This window comes from Bombina bombina, chromosome 11 (genome assembly GCF_027579735.1).
Source record: "Bombina bombina isolate aBomBom1 chromosome 11, aBomBom1.pri, whole genome shotgun sequence".
Classification (NCBI taxonomy): domain Eukaryota; kingdom Metazoa; phylum Chordata; class Amphibia; order Anura; family Bombinatoridae; genus Bombina; species Bombina bombina.
In genome coordinates this window covers 200,249,126-200,264,393 of record NC_069509.1, presented here as the reverse complement: position 1 = coordinate 200,264,393, position 15,268 = coordinate 200,249,126, and the positions used below count along the sequence as shown (strand labels likewise).

At 43.1% G+C, this 15,268-nt stretch overlaps 1 protein-coding gene across 1 annotated transcript in view; it reads left to right on the top strand.

Annotated features, from left to right (window-relative positions):
* Positions 1 to 10,085: 10,085 nt before the first annotated feature.
* Positions 10,086 to 15,268, top strand: part of USP22 (ubiquitin specific peptidase 22) — a gene marked incomplete in the record, with an annotated part of 358,413 nt that continues 353,230 nt past the window's right edge. Inside the window, 1 exon segment of the mRNA XM_053694724.1 lies at positions 10,086 to 10,239. Within this exon segment, the coding sequence (XP_053550699.1) occupies positions 10,128 to 10,239 (112 nt within the window).

Below are 15,268 nucleotides of genomic sequence, written 5' to 3'. Positions count from 1 at the left end.
ATGGAAGATGGTACTTCCTTTAAGGATCCTTTATATAGGAAGCTTGAATCTTATCCAAGGAAGGCCTATTTATATTCAGGTCATCGTCTCAGACCTGCAATTTCTTTGGCTGATGTTGCGGCTGCATCAACTTTCTGGTTGGAGAATTTAGCGCATCAGGAATTGGATTCTGACTTATCTAGCATTATTCGCTTACTGCAATATGCTAATCATTTTATTTGTGATGCTATTTTTGATATCAAAATTGATGTTAGATCCATGTCTTTAGTTATATTAGCTAGAAGAGCTTTGTGGCTTAAATCTTGGAATGCTGATATGACATCTAAATCTAGATTACTATCTCTTTCTTTCCAAGGTAATAATTTATTTGGTTCTCAGTTGGATTCTATTATTTCAACTCTCACTTGGGGAAAGGGAGTTTTTTCTGCCTCAGGATAAAAAACCTAAGGGTAAATCTAAGGCTTCTAACCGTTTTCGTTCCTTTCGTCAGAATAAGGAACAAAAACTCATTCCTCCCCCCCAAGGAATCTGCTTCCAATTGGAAGCCTTCCTCAAATTGGAATAAATCCAAGCCATTTAGGAAACCAAAGTCAGCCCCTAAGTCTGCATGAAGGTGCGGCCCTCATTCCTGCTCAGCTGGTAGGGGGCAGATTAAGGTTTTTCAAGGATTTTTGGATAAAATCTGTCCAAAATCAATGGATTCAGAGCATTGTTTCTCAAGGGTATCAAATAGGATTCAGAGTAAGACCTCCTGTGAGAAGATTTTCTCTCGCGTATCCCAGCAAATCCAGTAAAAGCTCAGGCTTTCCTGAAGTGTTTCAGACCTTGAGTCTTCAGGGGTAATCATGTCAGTTCCTTTTCAGGAACAAGGTTTGGGGTTTTATTCAAATCTATTCATTGTCCCAAAGAAGGAAAATGTATTCAGACAAGTTCTGGATCTGAAAATTTTGAATCGTTATGTAAGAGTACCAACTTTCAAGATTATGACTATAAGGACTATTCTGCCTTTTGTTCAGCGAGGACATTATATGTCCACAATAGACTTGCAGGATGCATACCTTCATATTCCGATTCATCCAGAGCATTAATCAGTTTCTGAGATTCTCTGTTCTAAACAAGCATTACCAATTTGTTGCTCTGCCATTTGGCCTAGCAACAGCTCCAAGAATCTTTTCAAAGGTTTAGGGTGCCCTACTCTCTGTAATCAGAGAACAGGGTATTGCGGTGTTTGCTTATTTGGACGATATCTTGGTACTAGCTCAGTCTTTACGTATTGCAGAATCTCACACAAATCAACTAGTGTTGTTTCTTCGGAAACATGGTTGGAGGATCAATTTACCAAAAAGTTTCTTGATTCCTCAGATAAGGGTCACCTTTTTAGGTTTCCAGATAGATTCAGTGTCCATGACTCTGTCTCTAACAGACAGCAGACGTTTAAAATTGGTTGCAGCCTGCCGGCACCTTTAGTCTCAGTCATTCCCTTCAGTGGCTATGTGCATGGAAGTTTTAGGTCTCATGACTGCAGCATCGGACGCGATCCCCTTTGCTCGTTTTCACATGAGACCTCTCCAGCTTTGTATGCTGAACCAATGGTGCCGGGATTATACAAAGATATCACAATTAATATCCTTAAATCCCAATGTACGACACTCTCTGACGTGGTGGATAGATCACCATTGTTTAGTTCAAGGGGCTGCTTTTGTTCGGCCAACCTGGACTGTGATCACAACAGATGCGAGTCTTTCAGGTTGGGGAGCTGTTTGGGGATCTCTGACAGCACAAGGGCTTTGGAAATCTCAAGAGGCGAGATTACCAATAAATATTTTAGAACTCCGTGCAATTCTCAGAGCTCTTCAGTTTTGGCCTCTGTTAAAGAGAGAACCGTTCATTTATTTTTATTTTTAGACAGACAATATCACAACAGTGGTATGTCAATCATCCGGGTGGGACTCAGTCCCCAAGCTATGAAAGAAGTATCGCAGATACTTGCCTGGGCGGAATCCTGCTCCTGTCTAATCTCTGCGGTGCATATCCCAGGTGTAGACAATTGGGAGGCGGATTATCTCAGCCGCCAGACTTTACATCCAGGCGAGTCGTCTCTCCATCCAGATGTATTTTCTCAGATTGTTCAGATGTGGGGTCTTCCAGAGATAGATCTCATGGCCTCTCATCTAAACAAGAAACTTCCCAGATACCTGTCCAGGGATGTTCAGGCGGAAGCAGTGGATGCGCTGACACTTCCTTGGTGTTATCATCCTGCTTACATTTTCCCGCCTCTAGTTCTCCTTCCAAGAGTGATCTCCAAAATCATCATGGAAAAATCATTTGTGTTGCTGGTGGCTCGTGCATGGCCATACAGGTTTTGGTATGCGGATCTGGTTCGGATGTCCAGTTGCCCGCCTTGGCTACTTCCGTTACGGCCAGACCTACTATCTCAAGGTCCGTTTTTCCATCAGGATCTCAAATCATTAAATTTGAAGGTATGGAAATTGAACGCTTAGTACTAAGTCATAGAGGTTTCTCTGACTCTGTGATTAATACTATGTTACAAGCTTGTAAACCTGTCTCTAGAAAGATTTATTATAGAGTTTAGAAGACTTACTTTTCATGGTGTTCTTCTCATAAATTCTCTTGGCATTCTTTTAGAATTCCTAGAATTTTACAGTTCCTTCAGGATGGTTTGGATAAGGGTTTGTCTGCAAGTTCCTTGAAAGGACAAATCTCTGCTCTTTCTGTTTTATTTCACAGAAAGATTGCTATACTTCTTGATATACACTGTTTTGTACAGGCTTTAGTTCGTATTAAGCCTGTCATTAAATCAATCCTTGGAGTCTTAATTTGGTTCTGAAGGCTTTACAGGCTCCTCCATTTGAACCTATGCATTCTTTGGACATTAAACTACTTTCTTGGAAAGTGTTGTTCCTTTTGGCCATCTCTTCTACTAGAAGAGTTTCTGAGCTATCTGCTCTTTCTTGTGAGTCTCCTTTTCTGATCTTTCATCAGGATAAGGCAGTTTTGCGGACTTCTTCTTTTCAATTTTTACCTAAGGTTGTGTGAATTCTAACAACATTAATAGAGAAATTGTTGTCGCTTCCTTGTGTCCTAATCCTAAGAATTCTTTGGAAAGATCCTTACATTCTTTGGATGTGGTAAGAGCTTTGAAATATTATGTGGAAGCTACTAAAGATTTCAGGAAGACTTCTAGTCTATTTGTTTTATTTTCTGGTCCTAGGAAAGGTCAGAAGGCTTCTGCTATTTCCTTGGCTTCTTGGTTGAAACTTTTGATTCATCAAGCTTATTTGGATTCGAGTCCGGCAGCGCCTCAAAGAATTACAGCTCGTTCTACTAGATCAGTCTCCACTTCGTGGGCTTTTAAGAATGAAGCTTCAGTTGATCAGATTTGCAAAGCGGCAACTTGGTCCTCTTTGCATAGATTTACTAAATTCTACAGTTTTGATGTATTTGCTTCTTCGGAAGCAGTTTTTGGTAGAAAAGTTCTTCAGGCAGCTGTTTCAGTTTGATTCTTCTGCTTATGTTTTAAGTTTTTTTCTTTCAATTATGAAAATAAACTTATTTTTTTGGGTTGTGGATTAATTTTTTCAGCGGAAATTGGCTGTTTTTATTTTATTCCCTCCCTCTCTAGTGACTCTTGCGTGGAGTTCCACATCTTGGGTATTGCTATCCCATATGTCACTAGCTCATGGACTCTTGCCAATTACATGAAAGAAAACATAATTTATGTAAGAACTTACCTGATAAATTCATTTCTTTCATATTGGCAAGAGTCTGAGGCCCACCCATTTTTATGGTGGTTATGATTTTTTGTATAAAGCACAATTATTTCCAAATTTCTTTTGTTGATGCTTTCTACTCCTTTCTTTATCACCCCACTGCTTGGCTATTCGTTAAACTGAATTGTGGGTGTGATGAGGGGTGTATTTATAGGCATTTTGAGGTTTGGGAAACTTTTGCCCCTCCTGGTAGGATTGTATATCCCATACGTCACTAGCTCATGAACTCTTGCTAATATGAAAAATTAATTTATCAGGTTAGTTCTTACATAAGTTATGTTTTTTATAAATATATTATCAGTGACTTGACCAAGCTTGCCTTTGCATCTGTTTTCATGGATGACATTGAACAATGTACATGTCCTACGTGTTTAGATGCCATTGTGGAAACCCCTGTTACGCTTTGTCCCTCGTGTTGAGAGAGCTTTACAGTGTAAAGAACAGGTTTTCTGTAATAAAGATATATCTAAGGAATGTTCTCAGACTGATGAGATTCAGGGTATGCCGCAACTTTCTCCCCAAGCATCAAAGCCTTTAACGCCCGCTCAGGCGACGCCGTGTTCTTCAACTGCGTCTGCTTCATTTACTCTGCAGGATATGGCTGCAGTTATGTCATCCACTTTTTCAGACGTTTTATCTAAGTTGCCAGTGTTACAAGGCAAACGCAGTAGGAAAGAGGCCCATGTGGTCCCTGTGACTTCTGATGCTTTGATGGCGATCTCCGATGTACCCTCCCTTGGGGGCTATGGAGGCTCTGACTCAGGAAGTGCATTGCCCCAGACAGATTCGGACATGATGTCCTTCAGGTTTAAGCTTGAACACCTCCGCCTGTTACTACGTTTTGGTGACTCTGGACGACTGTGACTCTATTGTGGTCCCTCCAGAGAACTTGAGTAAGATGGACAGATATTTGGAGGTTCCTTCTGACGTTTTTCCGGTTCCTAAGAGAATTTCGGAAATTATTGCTAGGGAATGTGAAAGACCGGGTATCCCTTTCTCCCCTTCCCCTATTTTTAAGAAAATGTACCCTATAGCTGACACCATTCGGAATTCTTGGCAGAGGATCCCTAAGGTGGAGGGAGCTATCTCTACCCTGGCTAAGAGTACGACTATCCCTCTCGAGGACAGTTGTGCTTTCAAAGACCCCATGTATAAGAAGTTGGAGGGTCTTCTCAAAAAACTATGTTCATCAAGGGTTTCTATTGCAACCGACGGCCTGCATTGTAATAGTCAAGACTGCGGCTGCTTTTTGGTTTGACGCCCTAGAAGAGTCTCTTAGGACTGAGACTTCTTTTGAAGAAATACAGGATAGAATTAAGGCCCTTAAGCTGGCAAATTATTTTATTACGGATGCCTCCTTTCAGATCACCAAATTTGCGGTTAAGAGTTCAGGATTCTCCATCTTAGCACAAAGCCTTATGGTTAAAATCTTGGTCTGCAGATGTGTCCTCTAAATCCAAGCTCTTGGCTATTCCTTTCAAGGGAAAGACCCTGTTCGGGCCTGACTTGAAAGAGATCATTTCTGACATTACGGGAGGTAAGGGTCACCTCCTCCCTCAAGATAAAACCGGATCTAGTAGGGGGCAGACTTTCTCTCTTTGTCCAGACTTGGATAAGAGACATTCAGGATCCCTGGACACTAGAAATCGTGTCTCAAGGGTATCTGTTGGAGTTCAAAAATTCCTTCCGCAGAGGAAGGTTTCTTCTTTCACGATTATCTGTCGACCAGATAAGGAGAGGCGTTCTTACGTTGTGTAAGATCTCTACTCCATGGGAGTAATATGCCCCGTTCCAATTCAGGGGCAGGGGTTTTACTGAAATCTTTGTAGTTCCCAAGAGAGAGGGAACGTTCCGACCCATTTTAGATCTCAAAAGTCTAAACAAGTTTCTCAGAGTTCCATCCTTCAAGATGGAAACTATTCAGTCCATTCTTCCATTGATCCAGGAGGGTCAATATGACTACCGTGGATCTAAAGGATGCATATCTTCATGTTCCTATCCACAGAGATCATCACAAGTTCCTGAGGTTTGCCTTTCTGGACAAACATTTTCAGTTTGTGACCCTTCCTTTCAGTCTGGCCACGGCACCCAGAATTTTCACCAAGGTTCTGGGGTCTCTGCTGGCGGTTCTCAGGCTGCGGGGCATTGCAGTGGTGCCTTATCTGCACGATATTCTGATCCAGGCGTCTCATCAGTTGGCAAAGTCCCATACCGACATTGTTCTGTCCTTTCTAAGGACTCATGGGTGGAATGTGAATCTAGAAAATAGTTAACTAATTCCACAGACAAGGGTTCCTTTCCTGGGAATTCTAATAGACTATGATGATCTTTTTGACGGAAGTCAGAAAGTTAGATTCTGAATGCATGCCGATCCCTTCAGTCCAATCCTCGGCCGTCAGTGGCTCAGTACATGGAGGCAATTGGATTGATGGTGGCAGCAATGGACATCTGGACATCATTCAGTTTGCTCGTTTTCATCTCAGATCTCTACAACTGAGCATGCTCAGACAGTGGTATGGAGATTATGCAAATTTGTCTCCTCAAATAGATCTAGATCAGGAGACAAGGGACTCGCTTCTGTTGTGGTTGTCGCTGGATCATCTGTCCCAAGGGACTTGCTTCCGCAGACCCTCATGGGAGATAGTGACAACGGATGCCAGTCTGATAGGATGGGGAGCAGTCTGGAATTCCTTGAAAGCTCAAGGTGTATGGACTTAATTGGAGTCTCTACTTCCCATCAAGATTCTGGAGTTGAGAGCAATATTCAATGGGCTTCAGGCTTGGCTTCAACCTAATTCATCAGATTCCAGTCGGACAACATCACGACAGTAGCTTACATCAATCATCAGGGAGGAACAAGGAGTTCCTTAGCGATGACAGAAGTAGTCAGGATTATTCATTGGGCGGAGACTTATCTGTCGGCAATCCCCATCCCAGGAGTGGACAATTGGGAGGCGGATTTTTTGAGCAGACAGACGTTTCATCCGGGGGAATGGGAACTCCATCCGGAGGTATTTGCCAGCCTGATTCTCAGATGGGGCAGGCCGGAGCTGGATCTTATGGCATCTCGTCAGGATGCCAAGCTCCAGAGATACGGGTCCAGGGATCCTCAGGCCGAACTGATAGATGCCTTGGCAGTGCCTTGGTCGTTAAACCTAGCTTATGTGTTCCCTCCATTTGCTCTCCTTCCCCGGGTGATTGCTCAAGTCAAACAGGAGAGGGCTTCAGTGATTCTCATCGCTCCTGCGTGGCTCGCAGGACTTGGTATGCTGATCTGGTGGACATGTCATCTCTGCCACCATGGAAGCTTCCATTGAGGCAGGACCTTCTCATTCAGGGACCCTTCCATAATCCGAATCTAATTTCTCTGCAGCTGACTGCTTGGAGATTGAACGCTTGATTTTATCTATGCAAGGGTTCTCTTATGCGGTCATTGATACCTTGATTCAGGCACGTAAACCTGTTACTAGAAAAGTTTACCATAAGATATGGTGTAAATATCTTTATTGGTGTGAATCCAAGGGCTACTCATGGAGTAGGGTTAGGATTCCCAGGATTTTCTTTTCTCCAAGAAGGATTGGAGAAAGGGTTGTCGGCAAGTTCCTTAAAGGGACAGATTTCTGCTTTGTCTATTTTGCTACACAAGCGTCTGGCAGATGTTCAATCTTTTTGTCAGGCTCTGACTAGAATCAGGCCTGTGTTTAGACCAATTGCTCCTCGGAGTTTGAATTTAGTTCTTAATGTTCTTCAAGGGGTTCCGTTTGAACCTATGCATTCCATAGATATTAAGTTATTATCTTGGAAAGTTTTATTTTTGGTTGCTATTTCTTCTGCTCGTAGAGTTTCTGAGCTTTCAGCGTTACAATGTGATTCTCCTTATCTAATTTTCCATGCAGATAAGGTAGCGTTTCGTACCAAACCTGGTTTTCTTCCTAAGGTTGTTTCAAATAAAAATATTAATCAGGAAATTGTTGTTCCTTGTGTCCTAACCCTTCTAGGAAGGAGCGACTGTTACATAATTTGGACGTGGTCCGTGACTTGAAGTTTTACTTACAGGCAACTAAGGAGTTTTGTCAATCTTCTTCCCTGTTTGTTGTTTTTTCTTGGAAGCGTAGGGGTCAGAAAGCTACGGTTACCTCTTTTTTTTTTTTTTGTGGCTGAAGAGTATCATTTGTTTTGCATATGAGACTGCTGGACAGCAGCCTCCTGAACGTATTACGGCTCATTCCACTAGGGCTGTGGCTTCCTCATGGGCATTTAAACATGATGCTTCTGTGGAACAGATTTGCAAAGCTGCGACTTGGGCTTCTCACACTTTTTTAAAAATTTTACAAATTTGATACTTTTGCCTCGTCCGAGGCTCTTTTTGGGAGGAAAGTTCTTCGAGCAGTGGTGCCTTCCGTTTAGGTTCCCTGTCTTGTCCCTCCCGTTTCATCCATGTCCTATAGCTTTGGTATTGTCTCCCACAAGTAAAGATGAAATCTGGACTCATCGTATCTTGTAAAAGAAAAGGGAAATTTATTCTTACCTGATAAATTTGTTTCTCTTATGATGAGTCCACGGCCCTCCCTGTTTTTTCGAGACTCTTGATTTTTGTTAAACTTCAGTCACCTCTGCTTCTTGGCTTTTCCTTTCTCTTTCTAACTTCGATCGAATGATTGGGTTGGGAGGGAAGGGAGCAGCTATTTATGCAGCTCTGCTGTGGAGCTCTTTGCCGCCTCCTCCTGCTGACCAGGAGGCGATATCCCACAAGTAAGGATGAAATCCGTGGACTCATCGTATCTTAAAAGAAACAACTTTATCAGGTGAGAATAAATTTCCATTTTTTGCAGATGATACTAAGTTAAGTAAGGTCATTACAAAGGGATCTGCAAAAATTAGAAGTATAGGCAAGTAAATGGAAAATGAGATTTAATACAGGAAAATGCAAGGTTCTACATTTTGGAAGTAAAAATAAGCAGGCAACGTATTTTTTTTTAAATGGGACAAGACTTAGCCAAACAGAGGAGGAAAGGGATTTGGGGGTAGTAATAGATAATAAGCTAAAGATGGGTGCACAATGCAGGGCAGTGGCTTCAAAAGCTAATGAGATACTAGCATGTATTAAGAGTCATTGATTCAAGGGAGGAAAGCATAATTCTGTCACTATATAAAGCCCTGGTAAGACCTCAGCTTGAGTATGGAGTGCAGTTCTGGGGACCAATCGCAAAAAAAGATATTGCAGAACTAGAAGTTCAGAGAAGGGCCACAAAGCTAATAAGGGGATTGGAGAATTTAACCTATGAGGAGAGGCTAGCCAAACTGGGTCTGTTTTCCTTAGAAAAGAGGCGCTTGAGAGGTGACATGATTACTTTATATAAATATATTGAAAGCCCATATACAGAGATGGCAGAAGCTCTATTTATTCCAATAAAATTGTTTGTGACAAGAGGTCACAATTGAAGGTTGGAGGAAAGGAGATTTAATCTCCTGCAACAAACGTTTTTTCACTATAAGAGCAATAAAATTGTGGAACTCGGTACCAAAGGAGGTCGTGAATGCCAATGCCCTAGATACATTTAAAAATAGTCTGGATACATTTCTGTATATTAACAAAATTCATGGATATGATTGCTAGTATTAAATGGGTCACCTTTTAGTGGGATTATTTAAGCTTAACTGGAGCTTTTTGTAAGTATTTTAGATTTGTATAGGTTGAACTCAATGGACTCCGGTCTTTTTTCAACCTTATCTACTATGTTACTATGTATGTTACTGCAGGTTTATTTAGGATCCTCGTGTTGATGGGGATTTGCCATACATCGTTCCACTTTTTCACTTCTGCGTAGGTGTTTAGCTGTTGGCGTTACGTGGTGACCTCCAAGTACAATCAGGGTGAACCTGGACTAGCTGAACAAGAAGCTTTTGATTAGAAATTGGTAACTTGGTGAAAACCAGTGGTGGAGATGTTCAGTTAGTGCTCTGCTGTAACCTTGTACAGCTACTGAATAGATAATGCAGGGGACAAGGCTTTTGTTTTGTTTCTTTGTTAAATTCATTGTAACATTCTCAGTTTCTTATCGTTATCAGGATCTTGTGCTCAGTGACCATATACGTCATGGGTGTCCAACCTTGGTGCTCCAGAGGTTTTGGAACTAAATTTCCCATGATGCTCAGCCAGCTGATGCTCAAGGGTTGGACATCCACGATATACGTTATATTCTTTTTTCTAGATTTTAATAATTGTTTCTTTCCAGATATGTTGTATTAATGATACAATTTTTGTTTTTGTTTTCTGGTATCCTGAGATAATTAGTAAAACTGTATCCCCCACAGGCCAAGTCGTGCATCTGTCATATGTGTGGTGCCCACCTGAACAGACTTCACTCTTGCCTCTACTGTGTGTTCTTCGGCTGTTTCACAAAGAAACATATCCACGAACACGCTAAAAGTAAACGACACAACCTTGGTAAGTGATATATATGATAAACGCACTGCTCTTGTCAATGTATTTGGTCTCTTGATGATCCTCATCAATGTTTTATCTCTCTGAGAATAATATTGAGCACCACATAGGATTATACTGAAATATTGAGCTACCTTTGTGGTGTGACTGCCATATTTAAACCTGTTTTCTCAGGCTGAAGTTTATTTGTAGGAGATTGCAAGCTTAGATACAGAAACGCGTAGCTCTTTCTTAAGACACGGTGAGTCCACGGATCATCATCAATTTCTGTTAGTAATATCACTCCTGGCCAGGCCAGCAGGAGGAGGCAAAGAGCACCACAGCAAAGTGGTTAAGTATCACTTCCCTTCCCACAAACCCCAGTCATTCTCTCTGCCTGCGATGCAAGGAGGAGGTGAAGTTTTCAGTGTCTTAAAAGAAGTTTTTTTTTTATTCAATCAAGATTTTAGATTTTATTTTAAAGCAGAGTAGGTTTGCTCTGATCTTGGGTATAGCCGTAGTGCACGTCAGTCTCTTCAGTAGGGCAGTGGTGGCGTTAAGTAACCCTAATTGGGAACTTGTAAGGTACAATCCTCGCTGCGCTTTCTCAAACAGTTTTGCTGCCCTATTTAGAAAGCCTGAGTAAGCTTACTCTGTTCTTTCTTTTTCCACAGATCCATGTGAGGAATGGCATCCTCTCAAACCAGGTGAGCTGTCCTTCTGCTGGACAGACTGACATTCAGGTAAGTGCCAAGAAGATATTTTCTTTTAGAAGAGGGAAAATTTGGCACTTCAGCAGTTTAATGCTGTATGGGGACGTGGTATTCATTGACGCTATTGAGGGTTAATTATATGGGCAGATAAGCAGGCACTGTGGACGATGGGGAGGTGTTAGTTACTCTCTATTGGTGGCTGTCGGTGTCCTAAGCTCCGGTTTAGACCCGGTCAAGGACTATGTAAGATAGTGTTGCCATTATTAATATATATGTTCAATACGGCCATGCTTTTTCTAAAAGTTTTTCTTCTGTCTTAATGGCCCCCCTGGACCGCCCCCGATTACAGGAGAGGCAGTTCTCTTACAGAGGCGGCAGACAGTTTAAGGTGCGCTTTCTGGAATAACTTCCTGTGAGTTCCAGAGTTGTGACGCTGGTTATATTTGGCTGCTCTGCTTTAGAAGAGATCACTCAGCTGACTAGTCACAATTCCGGAGTAAAGCCGGATCGTTGTGTTCTAGTATTGATCTTAGTCAGCCGGACAGGTAGGCACCTCAGCGACATAGCAGAGGTGTAGAGGGTTGCCTGGGGATTGTAGCAGAATTACTGCTCAGTTTTACTTAAGAAAATATTATAATAAGGAGCAGTATAGTTGTGTTTTTTGTTTTTTTTTCTAGGACCAATATATGAAAGTGAAATAAACATTCCCCCCCCCTCCCCATTTTTGATGGCCTCTTTTTTGGCCTTCTTGTTTGTAGAGATGGATCAAGAGGCCTTGCAAAATGTTGCATGTCGACTGTGTTTTGTCTCCCAGGTGGAACCACCAGTACCTTTTTTGTTCTTCATTTATTGAAAGAACTGTTACAGGGATAGACTTTTGGATCCGGAGCCATCATTAGCCAAGGCGGATGCTGTTCAGGTGTCTCCTGTATCAGATATGCCGCAGCTTTCTCCTCAAGCTTCCTAATCATTTTAGTCTACACATGCAGTGCCCTGCGTTTCCTCACGCTCCGGTAGGAGTTTCTTTGCAAGACATTGCTGCCCAGGTATCCTCTGTGGTATCTGAGGCGCTGTCTGCTTTTCCCATGCTTCAGGGAAAGCGCAAGAGGAAATTTAAAGAGTCAGTTGGTAAGGTTACTGATCCGGTTGTGGCTAACCAAGGTGCTCCTTCTCAAAAGTCTGAGGAGGACACTTCGGTAGCGCCTGAGGGTGAAATCTCAGACAGTATAATTCCTTCTTCTGATGCTGATGTTGTATCCTTCAGGTTTAAGCTGGAACACCTCCGTCTGTTACTTAAGGAGGTTTTGGCTACCTTCGACGACTCCGATATGACTGTCGTAGTCAACCCTAAGAAGTCTAGTAAACTAAACATTACTTTGATGTTCACTCCGGTGGAGGTATTTCCAGTACCAAACCGTGCTACAGAGATTATTGCACGGTAGTGGGAGAGACCTGGAATTCCTTTTTTCTTCATCTCCAATTTTCAAGAAAATGTTTCCTATAGCTGACTCCATTAAGGAGTCATTACAGACGGTTCCTAAGGTGGAATGAGCGATCTCCACTTTGGCCAAGAGAACCACTATTCTGTTTTAAGGATTCAATGGATAAGAAGTTGGAGGCCTTGCTAAAGAAGATGTATGTTCACCAGGGTCTCCAAAGGCAACCTGCGGTGTGTATTGCCACTGTCACCAGTGCGGCAGCCTATTGGTTTGATGCGTTGTCTGATTCCATTTAGACAGATACTCCTTGAGGAGATTCAGGACAGGATTAAGACTCTTAAGTTAGCCAATTCCTTTATCACGGATGCTCTCCTACAAGTCATTAAGTTGGGAGCAAAAATGTCTGGTTTTGCTGTTCTAGCTCGCAGAGCCTTGTGGTTGAAATCCTGGTCTGTGGATGTTTCATCTAAGTCCAAGCTTTTGGCGATCCCCTACAAGGGTAAGACCTTGTTTGGGCCTGGCTTGGCTGGAATAATTTCAGATATTACAGGTGGAAATGGATCCTTTCTCCCATAGGATAAGAGGAATAAGCAGAAAGGACATCAGAGTAATTTTCGTTCCTTTCGAAACTTCAAAAGTAATCCTTCCCCCTCCCTCTTCCAACAGGAATAGTCAAAGCCGCCTTGGATTAAGGGGAAGCAATCTAAGAAACCTGCAGCTGATTCCAAGTCAGCATGAAGGGTCTGCCCCCGATCCAGGAGCGGATACAGTAGGGGGCAGACATTCTCAATTCGCTAAAGCCTGGATACAGGATGGTCCCAGATACCAGGGGGTACAAGTTAGAATTCAAGACTTTTTCCTTCCAGGGGCAGGTTCCTCCTCTCAAGATTATCTGTAGACTAGATAAAAAGAGGCGTTCTTAAATTGTGTTCAGGATCTTTCCGCCCTGGTAGTGATAGTTCCAGTTCCAAGGCAGGAACAGGGTCTGGGTTTGTACTCCAATCTGTTCGTGGTTCCCAAATAAGAGGGAACTTTTAGACCAGTTTTAGACCTGAAATGTCTAAAGTTCCTCAGAGTACCGTCCTTCAAGATGGAAACTATACTATCCATTCTTCCCTTGGTCCAACAGGGTCAGTTCATGTCAACCATAGACCTAAAGGATTCGTACCTTCATGTTCCCATTCACAAGGATCATCACAAATTTCTGAGATTCGCCTTTCTAGACAAACACTTTCAGTTTGTGGCTCTGCCGTTTGGCCTTGCCACAGCTCCCACAATTTTTTCTTAAAGGTTCTGGTAGCTCTTTTGGCAGTGATCCGGTCTCAGGGCGCCACTGCAATGCCCCATCTGGATGACATTCTGGTTCAGGCGCCGTCTTCAACAAGCAAACGCTCATACAGAGATCTTGTCTTTTCTTTGCCCCCATGGATGGAAGTTGAACCTGGGGAAAAAGTTCTCTGGTTCCAGCTACAAGGATGGTGATTTTAGGGACCATAATAGATTCCCTATCAGTGAAGATATTTCTGACAGAGGTCAGAAAATCCAAGATTTTCGATTCTTGCCTTGCCGTTCAGTCCTCTCAATGGCCGTCAGTGGCTCAATGTATGGAGATAATTGGTCTGATGGTAGCTTCCATGGACATCCTCCTGTTCGCTCGGTTCCATCTCAGAGCTCTGCAGTTATGCATGCTAAGACAATGGAACGGGGACTGTGCGGATCTGTCAATGAATAGATCTGGAACAGGCGACAAGAGACTCTCTTCTGTGGTGGCTGTCTCAGGAACACCTCTCCCAGGGAACTTGCTTCCGCAGACCTTCCTGGGTGATTGTGACCACGGATGCCAGCCTGCTGGCATCCGTGCTAAGTCAATGGAACGGGGACTGTGCGGATCTGTCAATGAATAGATCTGGAACAGGGGACAAGAGACTCTCTTCTGTGGTGGCTGTCTCAGGAACACCTCTCCCAGGGAACTTGCTTCCGCAGACCTTCCTGGGTGATTGTGACCACGGATGCCAGCCTGCTGGGCTGGGGAGCAGTCTGGGACTCGTTAAAGGCTCAGGGTCTATGGACTCTGGAGGAGTCAGATCTCCCCATAAACATCCTAGAGCTGAGAGCGATCTTCAGTGCTCTTCTGGCCTGACCTGGCCTCGCCTCAATTAGCTTTAGCCCGGTTTATCAGGTTTCATTCGGACAACATAACTTCGTTGCTTACATCAACCACCAGGGAGGAACTCTGTTTCTTGGCCATGAAAGAGGTGGCTCGAATTATTCAGTGGGTGGAGACCCACAACTGCTGTCTATCTGCGATCTACATTTCTGAGGATTTTCTGAGCAGACAGACTTTAAATCCCGGGGAGTGGGGACTCCATCCGGAGGTTTTTTTTCTAGCTTGACCCTGAAATGGGGGTTGCCGGAACTGGATCTTATGGCATCTCAGCAGAATGCTTAACTCCTGAGGTATGGTTCGAGGTCAAGGGATCCACAGGCCGCCCTGATAGATGCTCTGGCGGTCCCTTTGAATTTCAGTCTAGCATACCTGTTTCCTCCGTTCGCTCTCCTTCCACGAGTCATTGCTCGGGTCAAGCAGGAGAGGGCGTCGGTGATTCTCATAGCACCGGCGTGGCCTCGCAGGATCTGGTATACAGACCTAGTGGAAATGTCATCTCTTCCGCCTTGGAGACTACCTCTGAGGAAGGACCTTCTACTTCAGTGTCCCTTCCTTCATCCAAATCTCACTTCTCTGAAGCAGACTGCTTGGAGATTGAAAGCTTAATTTTATCTATCCGTGGGTTTTCCGAGTCAGTCATTGAGACTTTGATCCAAGGCTCACAAGCCTGTGACAAAGATTTACCATAAGATATGGCGTAAATATCTGTATTGATGTGAATCTAGAGGTTACTC